This window comes from Centroberyx gerrardi, chromosome 23 (genome assembly GCF_048128805.1).
Source record: "Centroberyx gerrardi isolate f3 chromosome 23, fCenGer3.hap1.cur.20231027, whole genome shotgun sequence".
Classification (NCBI taxonomy): domain Eukaryota; kingdom Metazoa; phylum Chordata; class Actinopteri; order Beryciformes; family Berycidae; genus Centroberyx; species Centroberyx gerrardi.
The window spans coordinates 12,281,385-12,300,481 of record NC_136019.1 but is presented as its reverse complement, the minus strand read 5'-3'; the positions used below and the strand labels follow the sequence as shown (position 1 = coordinate 12,300,481).

Here is a 19,097-nt window from a genome sequence, read left to right as displayed (position 1 = left end):
ATAAAAGTAGTGTATCACTTTCAATGGCTCACAGTTTTCTTAATGTTTCTGCTGTTGTAAATGTATAGCTACCACAAAACTTTGTGAAATTGTATGAAAAACTTAAAACTCACAAGGCTGTTTATCAAAACTTTGTTTCACTGTTGTTTAATGGCAATATACTTCATTCTGTAGATATGATCTTGCTCTTAGATAAAATGTGGAAAAACCACAAGAGATTTGGGCCTTTAAGTGCCTTTTTTGTCATATGTCACATAACTGGAACTGTGTTTTCTTATGAAAAGATTTGTATCAGCAGTGAGGTAATCTATATCGCCTGAATAATATAGTCGATTCCTTTCAATGAATTTCTTAGTGCCAGCCAGCCTGGCAACTCAATGGTATATTTGCTTGAAATAAGACAGGAAGCTGCTTTTTTTTTTTTTTACCATAATACACCAACCTCTGGGGAGGCTCTGCTCTACTATCTCTTGATTTACTGAGAAGTCTGTCTTCCAGCTTCCCTAAATTTAGGTCAGGCTGCCAATGTAACTGGAGCCCTGTAACACAGACCCGCTAGGAGTTCTATTACTTAAGCACCTTTGATCGATCAGGGAATGTATAATTCAAGAGCATCTGGTGGCAAGGTTGTCAGTGTCAGACGTGGTGTGCATGACTGATCTCTCCCCCACTAGTGTTACGAGTCACAGAAGGAGTTAACACACGCAGGCTGTCAGCCGTTACAGAGATGTTAGGGTAGAATCGGGAGCGGGTGACGCCAGAATTAGTATTCAATTTGATGCAATTGCTACCTGAGGCTTCATCACGGTGTTTAAAAAGCTTGATCTGCCACAGCTAGATGAAGCTGCTAACCTCTCCTAGAAAATGTGCTAACATGTTTCACTTGGTGTTCTTCACATCTTGGGTTGAATCCTATAGATTTAGAGGGCTCCTCAAGTTTTCAAGTTCAAAGAGGCAACTTTTTTTCAAGACTTGTATGTGGTTTTGGTTTTGTTTGCCCTGGGTTGGAAGTCTTTAAAATCTTGGTGTCAACCAATCCTTTCTTGTGGCTCACAAAGCGTCCTTTGAAAGTGATCCATCCAACGAGGGAAGGGGAAGTGTCCTCAAAACCAAGTCTCGCTCTCATTTGAGTTCTCACATAACTGAACTTCTCCTCTGTCTCAATGGAGATAACTTAATCTCTTTGGTGTGTTTGCAAGAGCGCCCCGTACTTTTATCATCAGTTGATTTAAGGGCTACACTTTCTTCATGCTAAATTTACAATGTATATTTTGACTAAACTGATACTTAAACTGAAGATCCACCCTAAAACAAAATTGACTTATGTTGTTCCTGTGATTTAGACAGTTCAATTGAGAAATAGAGAATAGCGAACATGAGCATGAACATGAGCCAGATAAAAGTGAAGCAAAGACCCTAATCTGAGATTTGAGAGACAAAACCTGGAACCCGTTCTAGTGAATTGGATACAGACTATATGGAGTCCTAAATTTTCAGCTGTAAACTTTATTTCATTCTAGTGGTAAAAGGCAGGAACCAGAAAATGTCTCCGCACCCATATAAACTAACCCTAGTACTGTCACTCTCTCCCGTTTACTGTCCATTGAGCAGCACCACAATTTGCCTGTTGATCACATCTTTTACATCATTCAGCTTTCGTTGGATTAAACAAGTGGTATTATGCAAATGCAATATTTAAATAGCTCAGTGTCCTTGCTTTATAATGCTTGCTACGGCTTCTTTACCTTCATTACCTTACCTTCATTACCTCATCAACCCAAACTGGACCTTCATCAGTGCCTGCTATCTTTTGTGAAATGTCATCTATCTGCACTGAAATACAAGCTTCTCTTCAACAATAACTGTGTTTTCGACACAAAGGACAGTCTGACTATTCTTTCTCTGCTCTGACTGTTGCTGGAAGATATTAGAGAAAGGGGCAGGTGAAGCCTTTGTAAAGGGCACTTCCCATCTAGCAAAATGACTTAAAGCTGCCCAGGCAGATTGTGGAGTAATTTTTTGCAATTAATATGAATAATAGGTCCGTGGTATTATATCAACTTACTGGTGTTTTTTTTTTTACTATGCCCTGGCTATGTTTCCCTTATACAGGTCTGCCCCTGCTAGGTCTGCCAGGTTGAAGACAATCTTTGTAAAGAAAAAAAAAACATTGCTGAATCAAAATCACCTTGTGAAAAAAAGCACTTATTGTCCAGGGCTAATTAGCAATTAAGGGAAGTAGACCTTTGAGTAAGCCATTCTCACTTGGCAGGGATTCAGTAAGCCCCTTAACAAATCACTCGTCCAAAATGTTACATGAGAAACTCATTTAATGTAAATGTAGTGGAAGTATACTTTGATCCATTGTTTATGTTAAATGGCTTGGAAGTAGAGCATCATTCGGCCGATTGCTGCCTATCCTCTTTGTGTTCCTGCTACACATCTGTGCTCAACAGTACTTTGCATTATAACTCCAGTATTTATGGAATGTAAGCATAAGTGATATTTTAAATCTATACATTGTCAAAATCTATTTGATATCTCTCCTTCACTGTCTAATAAAGCGAAGGAAGCACTTTGTTTTATTGGCAGAGTAGAGGATATTGACATGGCATTTTGGTGGCATTATGAAGCCAGTTTAATATCGCCTTATTGTGTTGTAACAGCATCAAATCATACATCATCTCTGGCATGACGTGCAGCACTAAATGGCTTGATTGAGCTGATGCACCAGGTTTATGAAGGTTAGCTCAGTGTAAAAAAATAAAAACATCTCAATGGCATCGAATCTATAAAAGACCCCCTGATTGAAAATGTCTCTTACTAGATTGTTCATCATGGCAATGGCATTTTCAGCATCAACACAATGTGTTTCTTTGTCCTTTTGTTATTTAAGCAGATGCAGGTTAGCTCAGACAACGAGATATCTTAAGGACTATTAAGACGGCAAAAGGCAGCCTTGAGAATACAACATGCAGATGAGTAGCTGTCAATCACAAATGAAGTAGATCACAAATCGTTATAAAATGAGAAAGTGTATGAAGCAGATTTTCTGGAAATAGGAGTTAATACCAGTGCAACATGCTTTTCAAGCCTGTCTCTGAAGTGCCCAACCTCAACATCTTTATATCGACACACATGGGGAGTATACAACAGATTAAAAACACATTAGCTCCCATCTGGGTGCTTTGCCTCGATATCAAAGGCTGCCATGTCGATATACACCCCCTCCCTCGGCTCGCAATCCTGACCACTTTGATTGCCTTCCTCTGCAACCAGCTTCATCCAGAGTATCGGAGGCATCCTGCCCATGTTCCTGGTGCTGGCCTTCATGTACACTGTCTGCATGACCATCAAAGGCCTGGTGCTGGAGAAAGAAGTGCGGCTCAAGGAAGTCCTGCGCGCTGTTGGCTTTCAAAACGCTGCCCTTTGGTTAGCGAGGTTCGCCGAGAACATTGTTCTGCTCACTGTTCCATGTGCGCTCATAAGTGTCATGGTTAAGGTCAGTATGAAGGAGGCGTTCGTGCAAAATACCAAAACACAAAGCACAATATGATGTGGATGTTTGCTGTTATTAAGTGTTTATTTCCATGCATTGGAAGCCAGTGACACTTGAAAGATTTTCAGCCACTATGCATCTAAAGAACTTAGTCATTTCCATCCAATAGGAATATTGTGAAAAGATGATCGCTATTGTCATCATTTCACATAATGGTGTTCTGCAGAAACCTCCCAAAAGTCGACTTCTCAGTAATAAAGAAAATCTAGTTCATTTTTGCATCAGTGTCCATATATTTTTGACCTTTATAACATTGGTCATCATTGGTGTGGCTTAGTCTTGGGATATTGAACCATTTTCTACATGTCTGAGTTAATTCTACTAGTCATTTTAATTGAAAAAAGAAGGAGGACATAAAGTGCAAATGCTGCAGGACAATGAAAATAAGCATCAGAGCAAGTAATCTGATGTTGCTCTTACAGGTCGTGCAGGTCAGGAAAATGGTTGTGCCTTGTGTTTTGGTGTTTTTGCTGTCATTAATCACACAACTAATTAACAAGCAAAGAATCAAAAATAACCATAACCTGTGATTCTTCAAATCAGCCTCCTCAAACTAATTAATTTTGCATGCTACCAAAACTGCAATTTAGTCAAATTAAAATCACTCGTGTAGTATCTCATTTGCCCTTTATTTCTTGTAATTGCATCACCTCTTCTTGTGTGCTGTGTGCATAACGAGGACTTCTGTTGTGCAATCTGAGCTAAATACGAAATGTTTTGTATATTTAGATAGAAATGAAAATGAATCATCTGTGGCCACAGTAGTTTTTATATTTTATACTACAATAGAATTTCCAGGGTAATAATCAGAGGACTTATTTGGGATAGTGTATAATGATGTAGAGTGTTGCAGTGCTAGTAAGGTTAGCTATATGGCCACAGGTGAAGAAGTGCTGTAGTCAGGGGAATAGGGGATCTGACTACCCAGGGCCCCATGCTGAGGGAGGGCCCCTAAAGTGTCTGGACTAAAATGCCTTCTGTGGTCCTTAAGTGTACGTTTATTAATAATGTACACCTTTATTTCACACTGCACTGGTTTTGAAACAGGGTTTGGTTGAAATAAATCTAGAACAATGCAAACAAATATAACTGGAACAAGCACTTGTCCTCGCTAGACAGATTTTGAACAGGGATGAGTTGGTTATGGCAGCCGATCAGCGCTATGCCATAATTAAATTTATGCGTCCGATAGTTGATCAGTAAATTAATGTGTGGAGGTGTGTTTCAGTTGTGGATGGGTAGAAATAGATGTTTGTTTCATAAATGGAATAATGCTGGTGTGGGGAAGAGAGGAAAGTTGGGGGTGGGGATGGGGGGGGGGCAGAATCACCTCCTGTGCACAACTCCTAGCTACACCCCTGATTTACAGCATAGTCCCTTGCAGCATAGTTTGAAGTCATAAATCTTGATATAAAAGTACATTTTATTATAAAAGTAGCCTATAATAAGATATTGCACAAAAATGAGGATTGACTTTTTATTCAGGAAATGGCTTTAGTTGCTGGAAAAAATCTATCTGCAAGTCATTTGTTCAATTTTTTGCAGTTAAATAGCATCACTGTATTTAGATCTACTCTAATATTTCACTAGACATCAAATACATGTATACAGCTTCTACAGTAAGATATTGTTTATGATATAGGATACTGTGAAAACAGTACCTTAGACAACAAAGCCCATCTCAACATCATAAACCCCATATACACTCATCTAATACTATAGGTCCAACATCATCAATCACCTGAATAACTTTGGGACAAAGTGCACACAGGAGTTGTTATTGTCATATCCAGAAAACTGCTTGAAAAAAGAAAATGAAACAAATATTAGTCATGTACATTTTCATTTTTTTCCATTGAGAAAAACCATATTGAAAAATGTATTTCGGGTCATACATGTGGTTTTTCTGCTGTTCATATATCAATTGCTGCTGTGTGTCATTGATCCTGTGTGTTGCTTATCTGGTGGATTGATTTCCTGTCTAAGGGTTAATTTGTGAAAGATAAATTACAGAACAGTTATCACAAAAGGAAGACAAACAATGCAGCAGTGTTATTATTAGAGTCTTACAGGTAGAGCACACCCTTTAATGGCTCATTTTCCCTATGCTTTTGTTAATGAAATAAAAAGGGATGGTTATTTTAGATCGCCCTAATCAATTTTTGCAGTTTAATTGGAAAATGCTGCTGGTAAATAAAAACTGATATTTGAACAGCTGGGTGAAATGTAATTTCCCATCAGCCTAATGTGTTTGCAAGCCATCAACAATTTGTAAACATTAATAACAATAAATTGAGTTAGTTGGTTGCCTTGGAGGAACAACTGCAAGCATGATGTGTATTCAGATCAGAGGCCCACTCTAAATGATAATTTCACAGCCATTTTCAGCACATTAATAATAATAGCAAATCAGATGGTAATTATCGGAAGGCTGTATCTGGATTAGGTATGACAACAACCAGTTTTGTCATCTGCACCTGAGTCCTCTGTCGTTTTACACTTGTTTTCTTTTCCATTATGCGGCATGTAAAGCATTTATTATTTGGCATCCGGAGTGATGTATTGGAGTGTATTAGCACTGATCCCACACTTGGCTCCCTTCTCAAGCCAGCAACTGAATCAAGGTGTTAGCTTGACAAGATTTGCTCTATGAAAAGGAACAGTGATCAGTGATGATCAATATATGTTTCCTCTCCCAAACAGTGTGTCCTTGTTTTGACAAAGTGATCCCACCTTCCAAAATTTTGTCACATGTTTACGCTCTATATTAAAATTTGATTGATTTGATGCGCACGACAACACCGGCTCCCGAGGCTGAATGCAAACGACGACATCAGAGGCCGCCATCACACTTGGAAGACAGATATTGACATCTCATCAATCACCCATGCACACGGGAATAAAAAAATAAATAAAATGAGTGGGGAACACTTGCATATCAAACTTGCATAGGGAGAATTGTCAACGTTTTGAAATGTCTTTTTACTTTCTAAGGCAAAATGTGCCATGCCATGTGGTTTACCCATCATTTCTGACTTGACATAATATTGTCCAGTCCTTTTTTTTTTTTCTTTTCTTTTTCCAAGATGCTTTCTAGACTAAATCAAACAATTTGCCACTCCCTCCTCCTGGTCTGGCTCCTCCCTCCCTCAGGTTCCTCCGCTCCTTGGCGCGCTCTCTCCCCTTATACATGACTCTAGCCTGGATCTTCTCGGTGGCCATGATCGTTAAGGGCATTGTCCAGGAGAAAGAGGCGCGGCTTAAGGAGACAGTGAGGATCATGGGCCTGAGAAGCTCCATCTATTGGCTGAGCTGGGCAGTGTCCAGTGTGCTGCCGCTAGCCATCAGTGCCTTGCTCCTTACCCTTATACTCAAGGTGATTTCAAACTGATTTAACAATGATTCAAGGAGGACTCAACTCTTATTTTGGAGGGTTTTGGCTATCAAGTCTTATGAATTCATGTGAAATGTTTAAATTAAGCGGATGTTAATCTAAAGTGAAACCTAAGGATATGACGAGAGGTAATTGACTTGATCCCAACACAGTTATACTTGACAGTTCACTGTACAGTCTAAGTAGATTAGGAGCAATTTCTATAATGAACTTTTCATTCATTATTTCACTTTAATTGCATCTATTACAAGAGCACCATTATCCTGATAGTTCAAGTGCCTCTGCATTAGGCTCCAAAAAGACAGCAAGCATCATGCTGTCATGTGGAAGAATAGATGGATTCATGAGGAGCCCTCCAAAATTTGAGAAGCGTTCTCCTTCAGAATGGCAAGAGTAAAAGAGTCATATATCAGAGGATTTTGAGATAACTTTACATTATAGAACACGAGTCAACTGGATAATAACAAAAATTGTGATACACCAGAGATTTTAACCCTATTTACTCTGCCCATTGTATTTCAAGTTAAAATCAGCTATATATTATAATCAAATTCTTCATTTTCTGCACATCTCTTCCTCTTTGATAAGTAATATTGTACACCAATCTCCGCAACCAGTAGTAATTGCTCTGCTTTTGTCTATTCAACATTTCATCCCACTTCAAGGAATATTTTTTGGAGATCTGGTGACATTAAATGCTGCTGTTTATTTCAAAACTTCACATTTCATTCTGTCTCACCTCTTCCATTTGTCGCTCCCTCCCTCCCCTGATGCAGTATGGGAAAGTGCTGCAGTATAGCGACCCCTCGGTAATCTTCGTCTTCCTGCTGGTGTTCTGCATGGCCACCATCACACAGTGCTTCTTTGTTAGCGTCTTCTTTTCTAAGGCCAACTTAGCAGCGGCGTGTGGCGGCCTCATCTACTTTGTCCTCTACCTGCCGCACATCCTCTGCTATGCCTGGAGGGACGTCATGGGTTTCCAGGCCAAGGTTGCTGTGGTAAGTCCTTCTTTTGCTCTGACATGGTTTTGAATATCTTCCCTGGCTATTGGTTTGATAGTTATCACATGTGAGGGTCTGATTGTTATATTTTTGCCACTTTGACCTTGCTTTGGAATTGGTCTTGCATTCATTTTCAGCTCTTTAAGTTCATTTATCTCTGAGTATAAAGCCAAAATATGTCTAGGAAGTCTTTGCCTTGATTTACACCATAAAAACTTGTCATGTTCACAGAGACATTTTCTTTCCCGCTCTACCTTACCCATTAACTGCTCTTTTTTAAATCCAAACAGACACAAGCTGTGATTTCATGGGCATTGTTCTTTATGAAAGGAAGTAAACATTGATCCAGTGTGTAATATCACTGAGGGGTATTTCTCATTAGCATAGCTGCACAAGTCTCCTGATACTGATATTGACCAACAGGCCCAGGCTGCCCAACACACAAGAGATCCTGGGCAGAGTCATTGCGAAATGTTGTAGGCCCAATCCCAATGTCCGCACTCACAGACTCACGGACTTTGATGCGCGTTCCCGACAAGTCCGCGAGGGTTCAGGGCCGTCCCACTGTGAAATCGGTAAGTGCGCGAGGGCTCACTGGCGGACTTTATGAGCCCTTTATGCAGACTTTCAGCAAGTCCGCATTTCTGTAGACTTTGCTTGAGGGAATTACCCACAGTTCATAGCGTTTGTGACGTTAATATTCATGTATGTGGAACATTTCTACCAATACACCCGATACAAAAGAAAAAAAAACATAATTAAGGAAAAATGAAAGGATCAAACTGCATGCAAGATACAGTTAAAAGAGAAAACATTACAACATTAAAATAGAATAAACAGCTCATTTGAGAAAAAAGAAAGTTAAGTTTTCTTAAACGTTTAAGAAGGATGTTAGATGCTGCTAATATAAGCAGCATGTAATATAGCCTTTCTTATGTGCTTATTTGTGCTCATTAAGCTTTATTAAAAGTACCGTTTGCTTTCAACGTACCTCCTACTGTTTCTTTTTTTTTTATGTTGTAGTGCAGAATGCAGAATGAAGAGTATTTTCTACATCCATTAGCACAGTATAAATGGTTACAAAACATATACCTAGGGCTATTTAACATTATTTATCAACATTTTTTTCATTTTAGCTTAATAATGCTGTTTAGACAAAAGCGCAAACAAAGAGTAAATTACAAATTAATTAATTGACGGGAGATAGTAATGTCTGACGTCGTCAAGGCAACACGTGATACCACAAAGTGCTGTACCATTCCTCCTATTCGAGCCCTCATGACTTCTCGCACTCAGGCACTACAGTTGCACACACAGGTGACATCAATTAAGTCTGTGAGGGCTCAGGGCTCAGTCCGTAGGGGGGACATTGGGATTGGGCCCTTGTCACAGTACTCACTATCACCTCTGCCATCTGCTCTGCAATCCATTTCCTCCATACAAGCACATTGGTGGATTCTGCTTTTTCTTTGGCCAAGGATGTAAATATAGCTTCACAGGTTCACAGCAGTAAATCGGTTAGTTTAATTGTCATCCAGGTCTTCCACTCTGAATTGTGTGTATCTAAGATGTGTTCAGGGGTACAGGCCCACTGACGTTAAAATCACCACATGATATCATGTAGGAATCTTAAAATTGTCTTATAATTATTCATATTACCACCGTCCAGTCTATTGATTTTTAAGTTATTTGTCCTGACAACTTTTGGCACTAACTTATGAAACATTTACGCAGAAGAAGAGACTAGAGAAACCCTGAGGAAGTTAGAAATTTTATCCTATCCTTTTAGGGGAAAAAAAGATAAATAGCACACCATTGCTCAACTTTCAGCGTAGCCTTTCTGTGTGACCTTTATAGTGCTGCTGGTATCATTTGTCCTCCAGCTGTCCTTTCTGCAGACAAAGACGCACAAAATCTTTAATCTCCATTGCCATGCATGTAGGCGCATCTTCCCACAGTTTCAAGCAGGTCAATGTTTTCTTGTTTATCAAATTGAAATATACACTAGCAGTCAATAATATCTTGCATTGACATCTGAAATTGCTCACTTGTGTTATCATCTTTCATGTTCAGACGCTATAGCTCTGTAAACCTTCCTTTTGCAGCCAAGTAATGCCACCCCAGCAGCTCAAATTGGTCGTCTTTGAGTAAGTCTTTGTGCCTTACAGTCAGAGATTTATAATGATTTCATTTTCTCTGTAGAAAACTTGTCAGTTCTTTTCATTCGCCTTCACAGACTGTGTCAGTTATTTAGTCGTTTTAGCTTATTGAGCATCACAACCTTTTTTAATCTCAACACTTTCCCTGCACCATTGCTAGGTTCTCCCCTTAGTATTGGGATTTTTCTCCCCTGCTCCAGCTAGATGGATAGGCTAGTCCTCTAATTAGCATGAGCAATGTTCCTCTGACCAAACCACTATCCAGTTCATCCCTGCACTTAATCAGAGATGTGCATGCAGAGTTTTCTCCCTCTCTCGGCTCAGATGAAACTGTGTGCTGCCAAAGCACACTAATTCCCTGACATTGTCTTTGATAATAGAGTCTTTAAACCGAACAGAATTTTAAAAAGATCATCTGCATTTATATTAACAGTATTTGATCGCAGGTGTGTGCCAAAGGAGAGCTACAGGCGGTGTTTTGCATCAGAGGGACACCATAAGACAGAGCACATTCACAATCAAACCACTTATCTTCTTCCTGTATTTCTCTCTCTCTCTCTCTCTCTCTCTCTCTGGATTTACCTCCACTATTCTTCTGAGGTAGAAACTAGATAGATGCCGAGTCTTCCTCTTATAACCCCCATTGTCTGCAGCCTGCTGAATGGTGGCTGAATCTGCTGTGTTGACATGTTTTCAATAATGGGGTCTTGTTTTGTCTGCCTTCCAACTCCTGCCCTTTTCTCAAAGCCAAAGGAGTGGCTCCTGTCGTTTTGTCAGCCTTTCATACAGAGGTCAAGGAGGGTTGCTCACTAGCCCCGCTGTCACCCCTGATCTAGTGATTGACTGTTGATTGTTTGGCAGTAGATGGGCAGTGGAGGACAGCAGAGGAGGTTGCCGGCGGCAGTGTTTGGGGATAGCGGTCAGGCTAGAGGTTTGGTGTCACTGCGAGGCTTTTCAAATTCTTTGCCTGGCATTGCAGCAGCAGACAGACAGTATCCATGGTGGTCTGTCTCTAAAGCTTCAGTAAATGCTTGTGGCATCTGCCTAAGTTAAAATGCTGTGAGCAAATGAGGCGTGATAAAACAGCTGGCAGGCAACATGGCAATGCTGAGTGATAGGCCATGGCAGATGATGTCTCATGGGCAAAGTATCATTTGCAATTTCCTACTGTATGAAAGATCCAACCAATCTTTGTTTGTACCACATGTACACGTTTCCTTTTGCATTTTAGTCCTCGGTGTAATTGGAGAGTCTTTATAAATGCTCACAGTTGCAGCACTGAAATTAAACCCTCCAATGCCTGCGCGGCCACCGTTCCTCTTTCCACCACAATAGTTCATTGATCACCTATGGGTGTAAGCTCGAGGTCTCTCATGATTAGATCAACAGTTGACTGTAGTAATCAGAGGTGATTGCTTAACAGCTACTTTCCATTATTGTGCCAGAATTCTAATGAATAACTATTTGAGGTCATACTCAAGATTAATGTTTCATAGATTTTTACTAAGGCACTTGCACATCTTTCATTCCCAGAGCTTATTGTCATGTGTGGCCTTTGGCTACGGCTGTGAGAACTTCGCCAAGTACGAGGAGCAAGGCATCGGCATTCAGTGGTACAACATCGGCACGAGTCCAGAGGAGGGAGAGCGCTACACCTTCATCGTGTCCATCGTTATGATGATCTTTGACGCCATTTTTTACTGGCTGCTCACCTGGTACATTGAGAATGTCTTCCCAGGTATTCATCTTTGAGCAGAGCTTTGGTATTATGTTAGATGTTAGATGTGACTCAGCAGTGCACACTGTTATCTACCAACTTTTTTATGTTGTACAAAGATATTTACTGAGTAATGTTTCTGGTGATGAACTGAAAAAGATAGAAAGAGGCTAACATCTATATTGTGACATTTTCCTCTTCTTGCAAAAGAACTCAATCTAGCCTTACTAACGTCAGTAGCAAATGTCGCTATCCCAACAGGCTTGTCTTAATATTTCTCTCATCTGCTCTAATTAAAATAAGGCAGAGGATTTGTGCCAGGCTTTCTAGAGGAAACATGCACTGTAAAGTACCATATTCCCTCAAGCCAAACTGTTATTAAAATGTGAATAATGTTCCCCATGCTTGATCACAGGCCAATATGGAATCCCTAAGCCATGGTACTTCCCTTTTACTGCATCTTATTGGTGTGGGACAGCCTCAGTGACTGACGTTGACCCCGGTTTGCTCAAGGACCCCGGTGTACACAACGGTAAAATAGCATGTAATTTTCATTTCTCACCTGCAAGTACATTACACACCGGTTATTGTTTATTTGTCTAATTCTCAACAGCTCACCCATACAATAGAGGGAACATAGGTCTAATAAGATGTATAAGTTAATTGGGATGGGTTGCAAAGAAACATTAGCACCTTGTTTGTCACATAGGGTGATAATAGAGCATGGCGCTTTGAGAAAAACAAGGTTGTGCTTCAAGTCAAGGACTCATTAAAAAAAAAAGAAATTCCAATTAACATTCAGAGGAGTGAGGTGAGAGGTTGTGTTATTGCGATGAGTGTTCAGCAGTCTTATTTTCTTTTTTTCCCCCCTCTTTATTTTACTTGTTACCAATGAGTTGTGGTCACAGCCTCTTACTTCAATATATATATATTTTGTAATTATAGCCTACCTGGAGAAGCCACCACCTGATATGAAGGCAGGGGTCTCAATCCGCAATCTTGTGAAAATCTACAAGACTGGAAAGAAGCTAGCTGTGGATGGACTGAGCGTGGACTTCTACGAGAATCAGATCACATCTTTTCTCGGTCACAACGGAGCTGGAAAAACAACCACTATGTAAGTCACATTGTCTAGGTCGACATGTGAGGTAATGAAGCCATTTCTTCCATGCTTTGCCACTCGGCTCAAAGTTCATGTAATTTTACAGGGTGCCACTAATCTGACTTGTACTGTATTGTAGTCGTATTAGTTCAGCGGTCACTGCTCTCGATGACTGACGTGTTTTGAGGGGACATTTACCACACAGAGTTAGCTGTTGTGTTGATAGTGGGAGTTATCTAATTGCCGTTTAAAAAAAATAGCGGAAAGGTTGGAAGGGTTTAGGATGACAGGAAATAAATGAAACCCACTGGTCCAGAAAGAATGAGCAAGAAAGCAACTGATGCGAGACTAAGGGCTGGAGAGAAGACATCCCCTCTGAGCAGCCGTAACAAAACAGAGCAGAACAGAGCAACAGAAAGGACAGAGGAAGGACTTTGTCACACCCTGAATCTCAGTGTGGATGCACAGAACACAGTATCTATCTGTGAACTTCACAATAACATTTCAAAGTGTTTGCACAAATTTAAAAAAAAAAAAAATCTTGTAGTGTTTTTGGGGGTTTGATACAATTTGCAATATTTACTTTCTCACTTGTCTCATCACCAATGCAGTTTAACTACGTTCAAAACCGAAATTTTAAATGTTAAAGGAGTGAGTAAAGTATATAGTTGGATGTATATATAATTTGTCTCTTAAATACCTGTAGTTCTTGGACCACAGACAATATTGGCAAACGGCGAGCTCCACTGCTAGGCCTCTTTCCCAATGAGTCCAAATGGGGTTTGTCAAAATACCTCCAAAAAAGCCAGTCTGTGAAAACGATATGGAGACCAACCGACGTATTTATATCCACAGTCCGGAAAGCAGCAGCACCACACCATTTCCACTCAGTGGATCGTCTTCTACCAAACTCTACCCGGCTTCGTGTGCAATTGTTTACAATCTGAACTGACGGTCTGCAAAAGTCAATCACGCCGCCAGTTTCAGCCACAGCAGTCTGTGCTGCGGCAGAGAAAAGTAGTTCAGTGATTTCCTGATTAGTCAAAGTGTGCTTAATGGAGAAACTGAGTCACGTTTACTATCAACTCCCCTCTGGAGCCTACAAACAGCTTTTTTGGAAATATTTTGACAAACCCCATTTGGACTCATTGTTAGCAGCAAGAGGCCGAGCAACGGAGCTCGCCGTTTCAACCGACAGTCAATATTCAATATTCTCTGTGGGTCCAAGTAGTACAGGTATGTACGAGACTAATTATATATAGGTCCAAAATCGACAAACTTATCCTTTAAATGCTCTAAACTTATGTTTTTGCACTGTAGTGTGGTATTTTGGTAGATAGAGTTTTTCTGCCCAGGCTAGTACAAAATTACTTCCAATGGCCAGAAACTGAATAGGAGTTAATGGAGAAGATGTGCTGATGGCCAGTTCTCAAAATCCTTAACTTCCACCCTGCGAGGCAATTTGACACAGCGGTACATTGCTTGTTCCAGTTTTGAATATTCTTAATTGCAAAGTCTCTCCCTAGTTTATGAAAATCAAATTAGACCATTTTGATAAAGTATAACATCATGTCTATTAACGAACATTTTTAAGCGGAAGAGGAAAACTAATTGATCATTATGTTCAACCAGCTGCTTCTAAGTTGCAAGTATTCTCCTCTCTAGCACCTTGGCAGCGTTACAATCCAAGTGATTATAGTATCGCGGGGTATAAATAAACCAGCCAAAATTAATCTAATCCACATGATTCTGAAGTTTGTTGAGTTGATGTTTCCTGTATCCCCTCATATTTCTCCTCAGGTCAATTCTGACGGGACTCTTTCCACCTACATCAGGAACTGCCCTCATAAATGGATATGACATCCACTCTGACATGGACCGCATCCGGAAGCACTTGGGAATGTGCCCACAGCACAATGTCTTATTCAATGAGTGAGTGTATTTAACAGACACTAATATACTCCATCCATCCATCTAGTTTCATATTGCTTTTCCTGGTGAGAATCACAGCGAATGCACTATTAATAAAGATAGAAAGGCAAAGAAGGTGATACATAAACTGTGCCAACTGTCATGAAGAAACTAGATATAAATACCGGAAACTCTTTGCATGAAGCTTAATGTCCAACTCAACCCAAACAGTATTATTCCTTTTAAAGGCAGGTTGATGTTGTTCTATACTCATGTATCATGGTTTTACTCTAAAAACAATTGTGGAATTTAATAAAAAAAAGCCGGACATTACAATTCAATCATGCATAGTGGGGGCTCAGTGTCTCACCTATGTTTCAAATCAATACATCATTATCCCATCCCCTTATTCTGCAGAAATGAAATGAACTTTGTTCACTCAGTCCACTTTATTTCTCCTAATAGCATCATTGCTAACCATTATTCAGACTTTTATACCACCTTTAGAAAGTCCTTTCAATGTCTCTCTCTCCACAAACTGATTACCTGCAACTGCACACAAGTCCTACATCATAATTATGGCTGAGCACCCATAAATTACTTTCATTAATATTCATCCCAGACAGAGTCAAAGCATCTATATTAAGTGGGGTTGAAATATTCATGCACACATAGAGGTAGACATTAAAACACATGATGTTCTCACCCGCGAAGCAGCCAAGACAATTTGATAGAATTCGAGGCATTTTTTTTTCCACTTCTCTGAAGTGCAATCAGACTGGTGCAAGATTGTCTTGCAGGATGCATTAATGTGACAGGTTGGATCCTTCAAACCCTGACGTTTGATGAACTGTTTAAGGCAAATGATGCCCTCTTTGGTCATTCACGCCTCACGACATGTCAATCAAATCTGTTCATAGGCGTTACAATATCTTTCTCACCTTAACAGGCTGACAGTAGAAGAGCACATCTACTTCTACGCCAGGCTGAAAGGACGCAGCCGTGACGAGGTGAAAATTGAGATGGACCAGATGATTAAGGATGTTGGTCTGCCACACAAGCGCAAGGACCTTGCCAAGAACCTGTCAGGTGCGTTTGTGTGTGTGTGTGGGGGTGTGTGTGGGTGGGTGGGTGTATGTGCATACGTGTCTGTTTACATCTTTGGGATCTGTGCATCTCAGAACGACTGATTGAAATCATGCACAGATGTAACTTTATTTCTGATCATCTATTAATCTGTGTGTGTGTGCATGTGTTTGCCTGCTTGGTGCATGCATATCCCCTGGGAAGGAATATCATCTGTAGATTATCCTTTTATTCAATATGAAGCGGTGCTGTCAAATCGTTCCTCTGTGAGCGCATGTGCATGTGGCTGTCTAGACACACTTGCACTGTACCTGTGTGTCACAGGGTGTAATTCATTGTCTGGGGGGCATGAGCAAGTCCTGCTTGATAAATTGTCCCCAGTCATGGATTGCTTGTGAGCAAAATCACTGAAATATGACTTTCAAGGTTGATCTACGCTGACATTTCCACTACATTAGCACTACATAGGATGCATTTTGAACAGCTTGCTATGCGACTGCAGACTGGAATAGCCCCAGTAAGGCGTATCCAGTTCCCCGCCATCGATCATTTCACGCCATGCAAAAGACAATAAAACATGGAGAAGCACATCCTGACATATATTTTGCACAACCATTCCCTCATATCACATCCATATTAAGTACCTAATACCCAATGCTGACAGTTATATTGTGCAGGATTTTTTCGGCTAAGAGTCAGAATGTCAGCTAGATAGGACCAGATGAGTATCCGTTTCCTAATGTTGTCTATGAAGAACCTTGAACGTTTGGATTTCTTTGTCATCAGAGCACACTTTGGCCTTTAAACATGTCCAACACAAGTCACGGTAAACATGCTGTAGGTATCTAAAGATGATTCTGTCTTTCAGGGGGGATGCAGAGGAAGCTTTCAGTGGCCATTGCGTTTGTCGGCGGCTCAAAAATCGTCATCCTGGATGAACCTACAGCAGGCGTGGACCCGTATGCCCGCAGGGGTATCTGGGAACTGCTGTTAAAGTACAAACAAGGTACGAGATCTGCGGTGAGAACCAAGGCTCGGCTAAAAGCTTTGAAGTCTCAGTGTTTGCAGAATTGACTGGAATACATCTCACCGAGTGTATGTTTGATCTGGTTCAAACCGAGAAACTTTGCAAAACTGAGCCCAGCTCAAGGTAAAACTTTTAACTGACAAGGCTCAGACGTATCGGATAAGAGACTTCATAGAGTGATTTTAAGGTAATGAGCCATCTAACTTTTTTTAAAGACTTGCTCTTTGTGACACTGTCAAATGTGGGTAGAGAGCAATTGATATAATTTGAACTGGAACAGACTGAAATGGAAGTGAAGACAAATCAATCCAAGCCGCTTCAATTGACATTGCTTTTTAACAGAGTCCTTAATTGTCTGCCATATCAGTCTGCTTGTCACTTACTGGCCTCATACACTTTGTGGTTGCCAGTGGCTGTAAGCAAGACACGGACATTATAGTAACACATTCTCCCAACAGATGTCTAAATGTTTAATGTGCATTGAGCGACATTCCGCCCTCACTATGTCATTAGCTTCTCTCTCTCTAATCAAGTCCTTTCACTCCAATTGGAAGCCGGAGATAACTCTGTTATAATGAGAACTCCCACATTCTGGCTGGTTGAACGAGTCATGTTTTGTGCCTCTCCACTCTTATTTGCACCACAGTGTTACTGAGGTTTGTCATTAAGCAAAAAAGGCTACGGGGAGTCCGTTTGTATGAAACGAGCTGAAAGCAGATATTTTGGGCTTAATACTGAGGTTCTCTGTAGTTAATTAGGTGTGCAGGTTTTTCCCATACAAAGTGACCAGATTGCGCTAAGTGGATATTGTTTTGATTAAATTCTGCGGGGGCTTATTTGGTTGGTGGCAGTTCAAACTAAGAAATTCAAAGGTTTTGCTATAAACTGCTTCAGGCTAGACAAGGTAATATGGACATACAGCAGATGCCCTAATACGCACAATTGATGTAAGGTTAAGATCTGTGTAGTTGATTTATGTTGTGATATCAAAATGCTAATATGGGGAAATATTCTTTGATAATTCCTTTGTGTCAAATGGGGCTTTTGTTTTTTCTCTTCAACGGTCATTAGAGCATTCAAAGGCAAAGATTCAAAGTTACAAAACTTTTTAAAATGGCAAATTATGAATATTTAATTATGATCAATTTAACTTATTGGAAGGTGATTGCTGTTAAAGGACACCACCCTCAGATAAATCATTATGTTCTTACAAGTAAACAAAAACAAAAGGAATTTCTAGTAAACAAGCAATTTACTATATACAGTATCTGTTTCCTTAGCATTATTTATTGTGCTTTACTGTGTCCTCAATGTGAGATTAGTGATAAATTACAGGTTCATGAGCCATAATGATGATAAATTAGCAGCCTGTATTAGAACATGTTGGTCATGTAATTAGAACATGGCCAAATGCTCTTTATGAATAAAACTGACTTGACTTGGTCAAGAGGAATTAGTTTGTTCATGCACAATAGCATGACGCCGCTACTGGGTGACACCTTGTCCATCCAAAATGTCAACTTCTCAGCAACTAAGAAAAGCAGCTTGGGTGTAGCTTGACAACCATGTAGTTTTGAGGTTAATCAGAGGGTTTTGAAAGGTTTTCATAAGCCCCAGGGCCACAGAATATTCTTAACCCATAGCTGACCACGTAATCTCGGATAGCCACACGTCCGACTCAAACAACGGAGGTCTGGGGAAATTCTCGTCATAAAACAAGGGATAACGAGTCCTTGCTGAGCCAAAGGCAGCACTGATTGGCTGTGAGTTTGGAACAGGACTCTCGCACAAGTCCTCCGGAAACCCCTCTGGTTTATTTTTCTGCCCGGGTTGAACAAGTTTCCATCGTTAGCTTAGCTGCAACTCTAAAAATTAAATGAGCGAGATAAAGATGGATGACATTTTTGAATCAAGACGCTTTGCCAGAAGTGTGCTCATTACACCAGACCGGCCTATACAGCTTCTCAGCTGGAAGACCCTGCTGACCAACAGGGATGTAATGGCATGTTTACCAACAGACTGTGGTACAAGTTTGATTCAGCAAACTTGGCCGAAACCTGGCATTGCACGGGAGAGAGAAATTTGTTACTATAGCTATATATCAAAGTCACTGATAGCAAAACCACAAGCACCGGATAAAA

At 40.3% G+C, this 19,097-nt stretch overlaps 1 protein-coding gene across 1 annotated transcript in view; it reads left to right on the top strand.

Annotated features, from left to right (window-relative positions):
• The window catches only part of LOC139914564 (phospholipid-transporting ATPase ABCA1), a 146,421-nt gene that overhangs the window by 35,308 nt on the left and 92,016 nt on the right, over positions 1 to 19,097 (top strand). The window contains exons 14-21 of the mRNA XM_071902919.2: positions 3,280 to 3,502; positions 7,730 to 7,951; positions 11,647 to 11,851; positions 12,246 to 12,362; positions 12,776 to 12,947; positions 14,733 to 14,864; positions 15,793 to 15,932; positions 16,798 to 16,935. Coding sequence (XP_071759020.2) covers positions 3,280 to 3,502; positions 7,730 to 7,951; positions 11,647 to 11,851; positions 12,246 to 12,362; positions 12,776 to 12,947; positions 14,733 to 14,864; positions 15,793 to 15,932; positions 16,798 to 16,935 — 1,349 coding nt within the window. The remainder of the gene's footprint in view (positions 1 to 3,279; positions 3,503 to 7,729; positions 7,952 to 11,646; positions 11,852 to 12,245; positions 12,363 to 12,775; positions 12,948 to 14,732; positions 14,865 to 15,792; positions 15,933 to 16,797; positions 16,936 to 19,097) is intronic.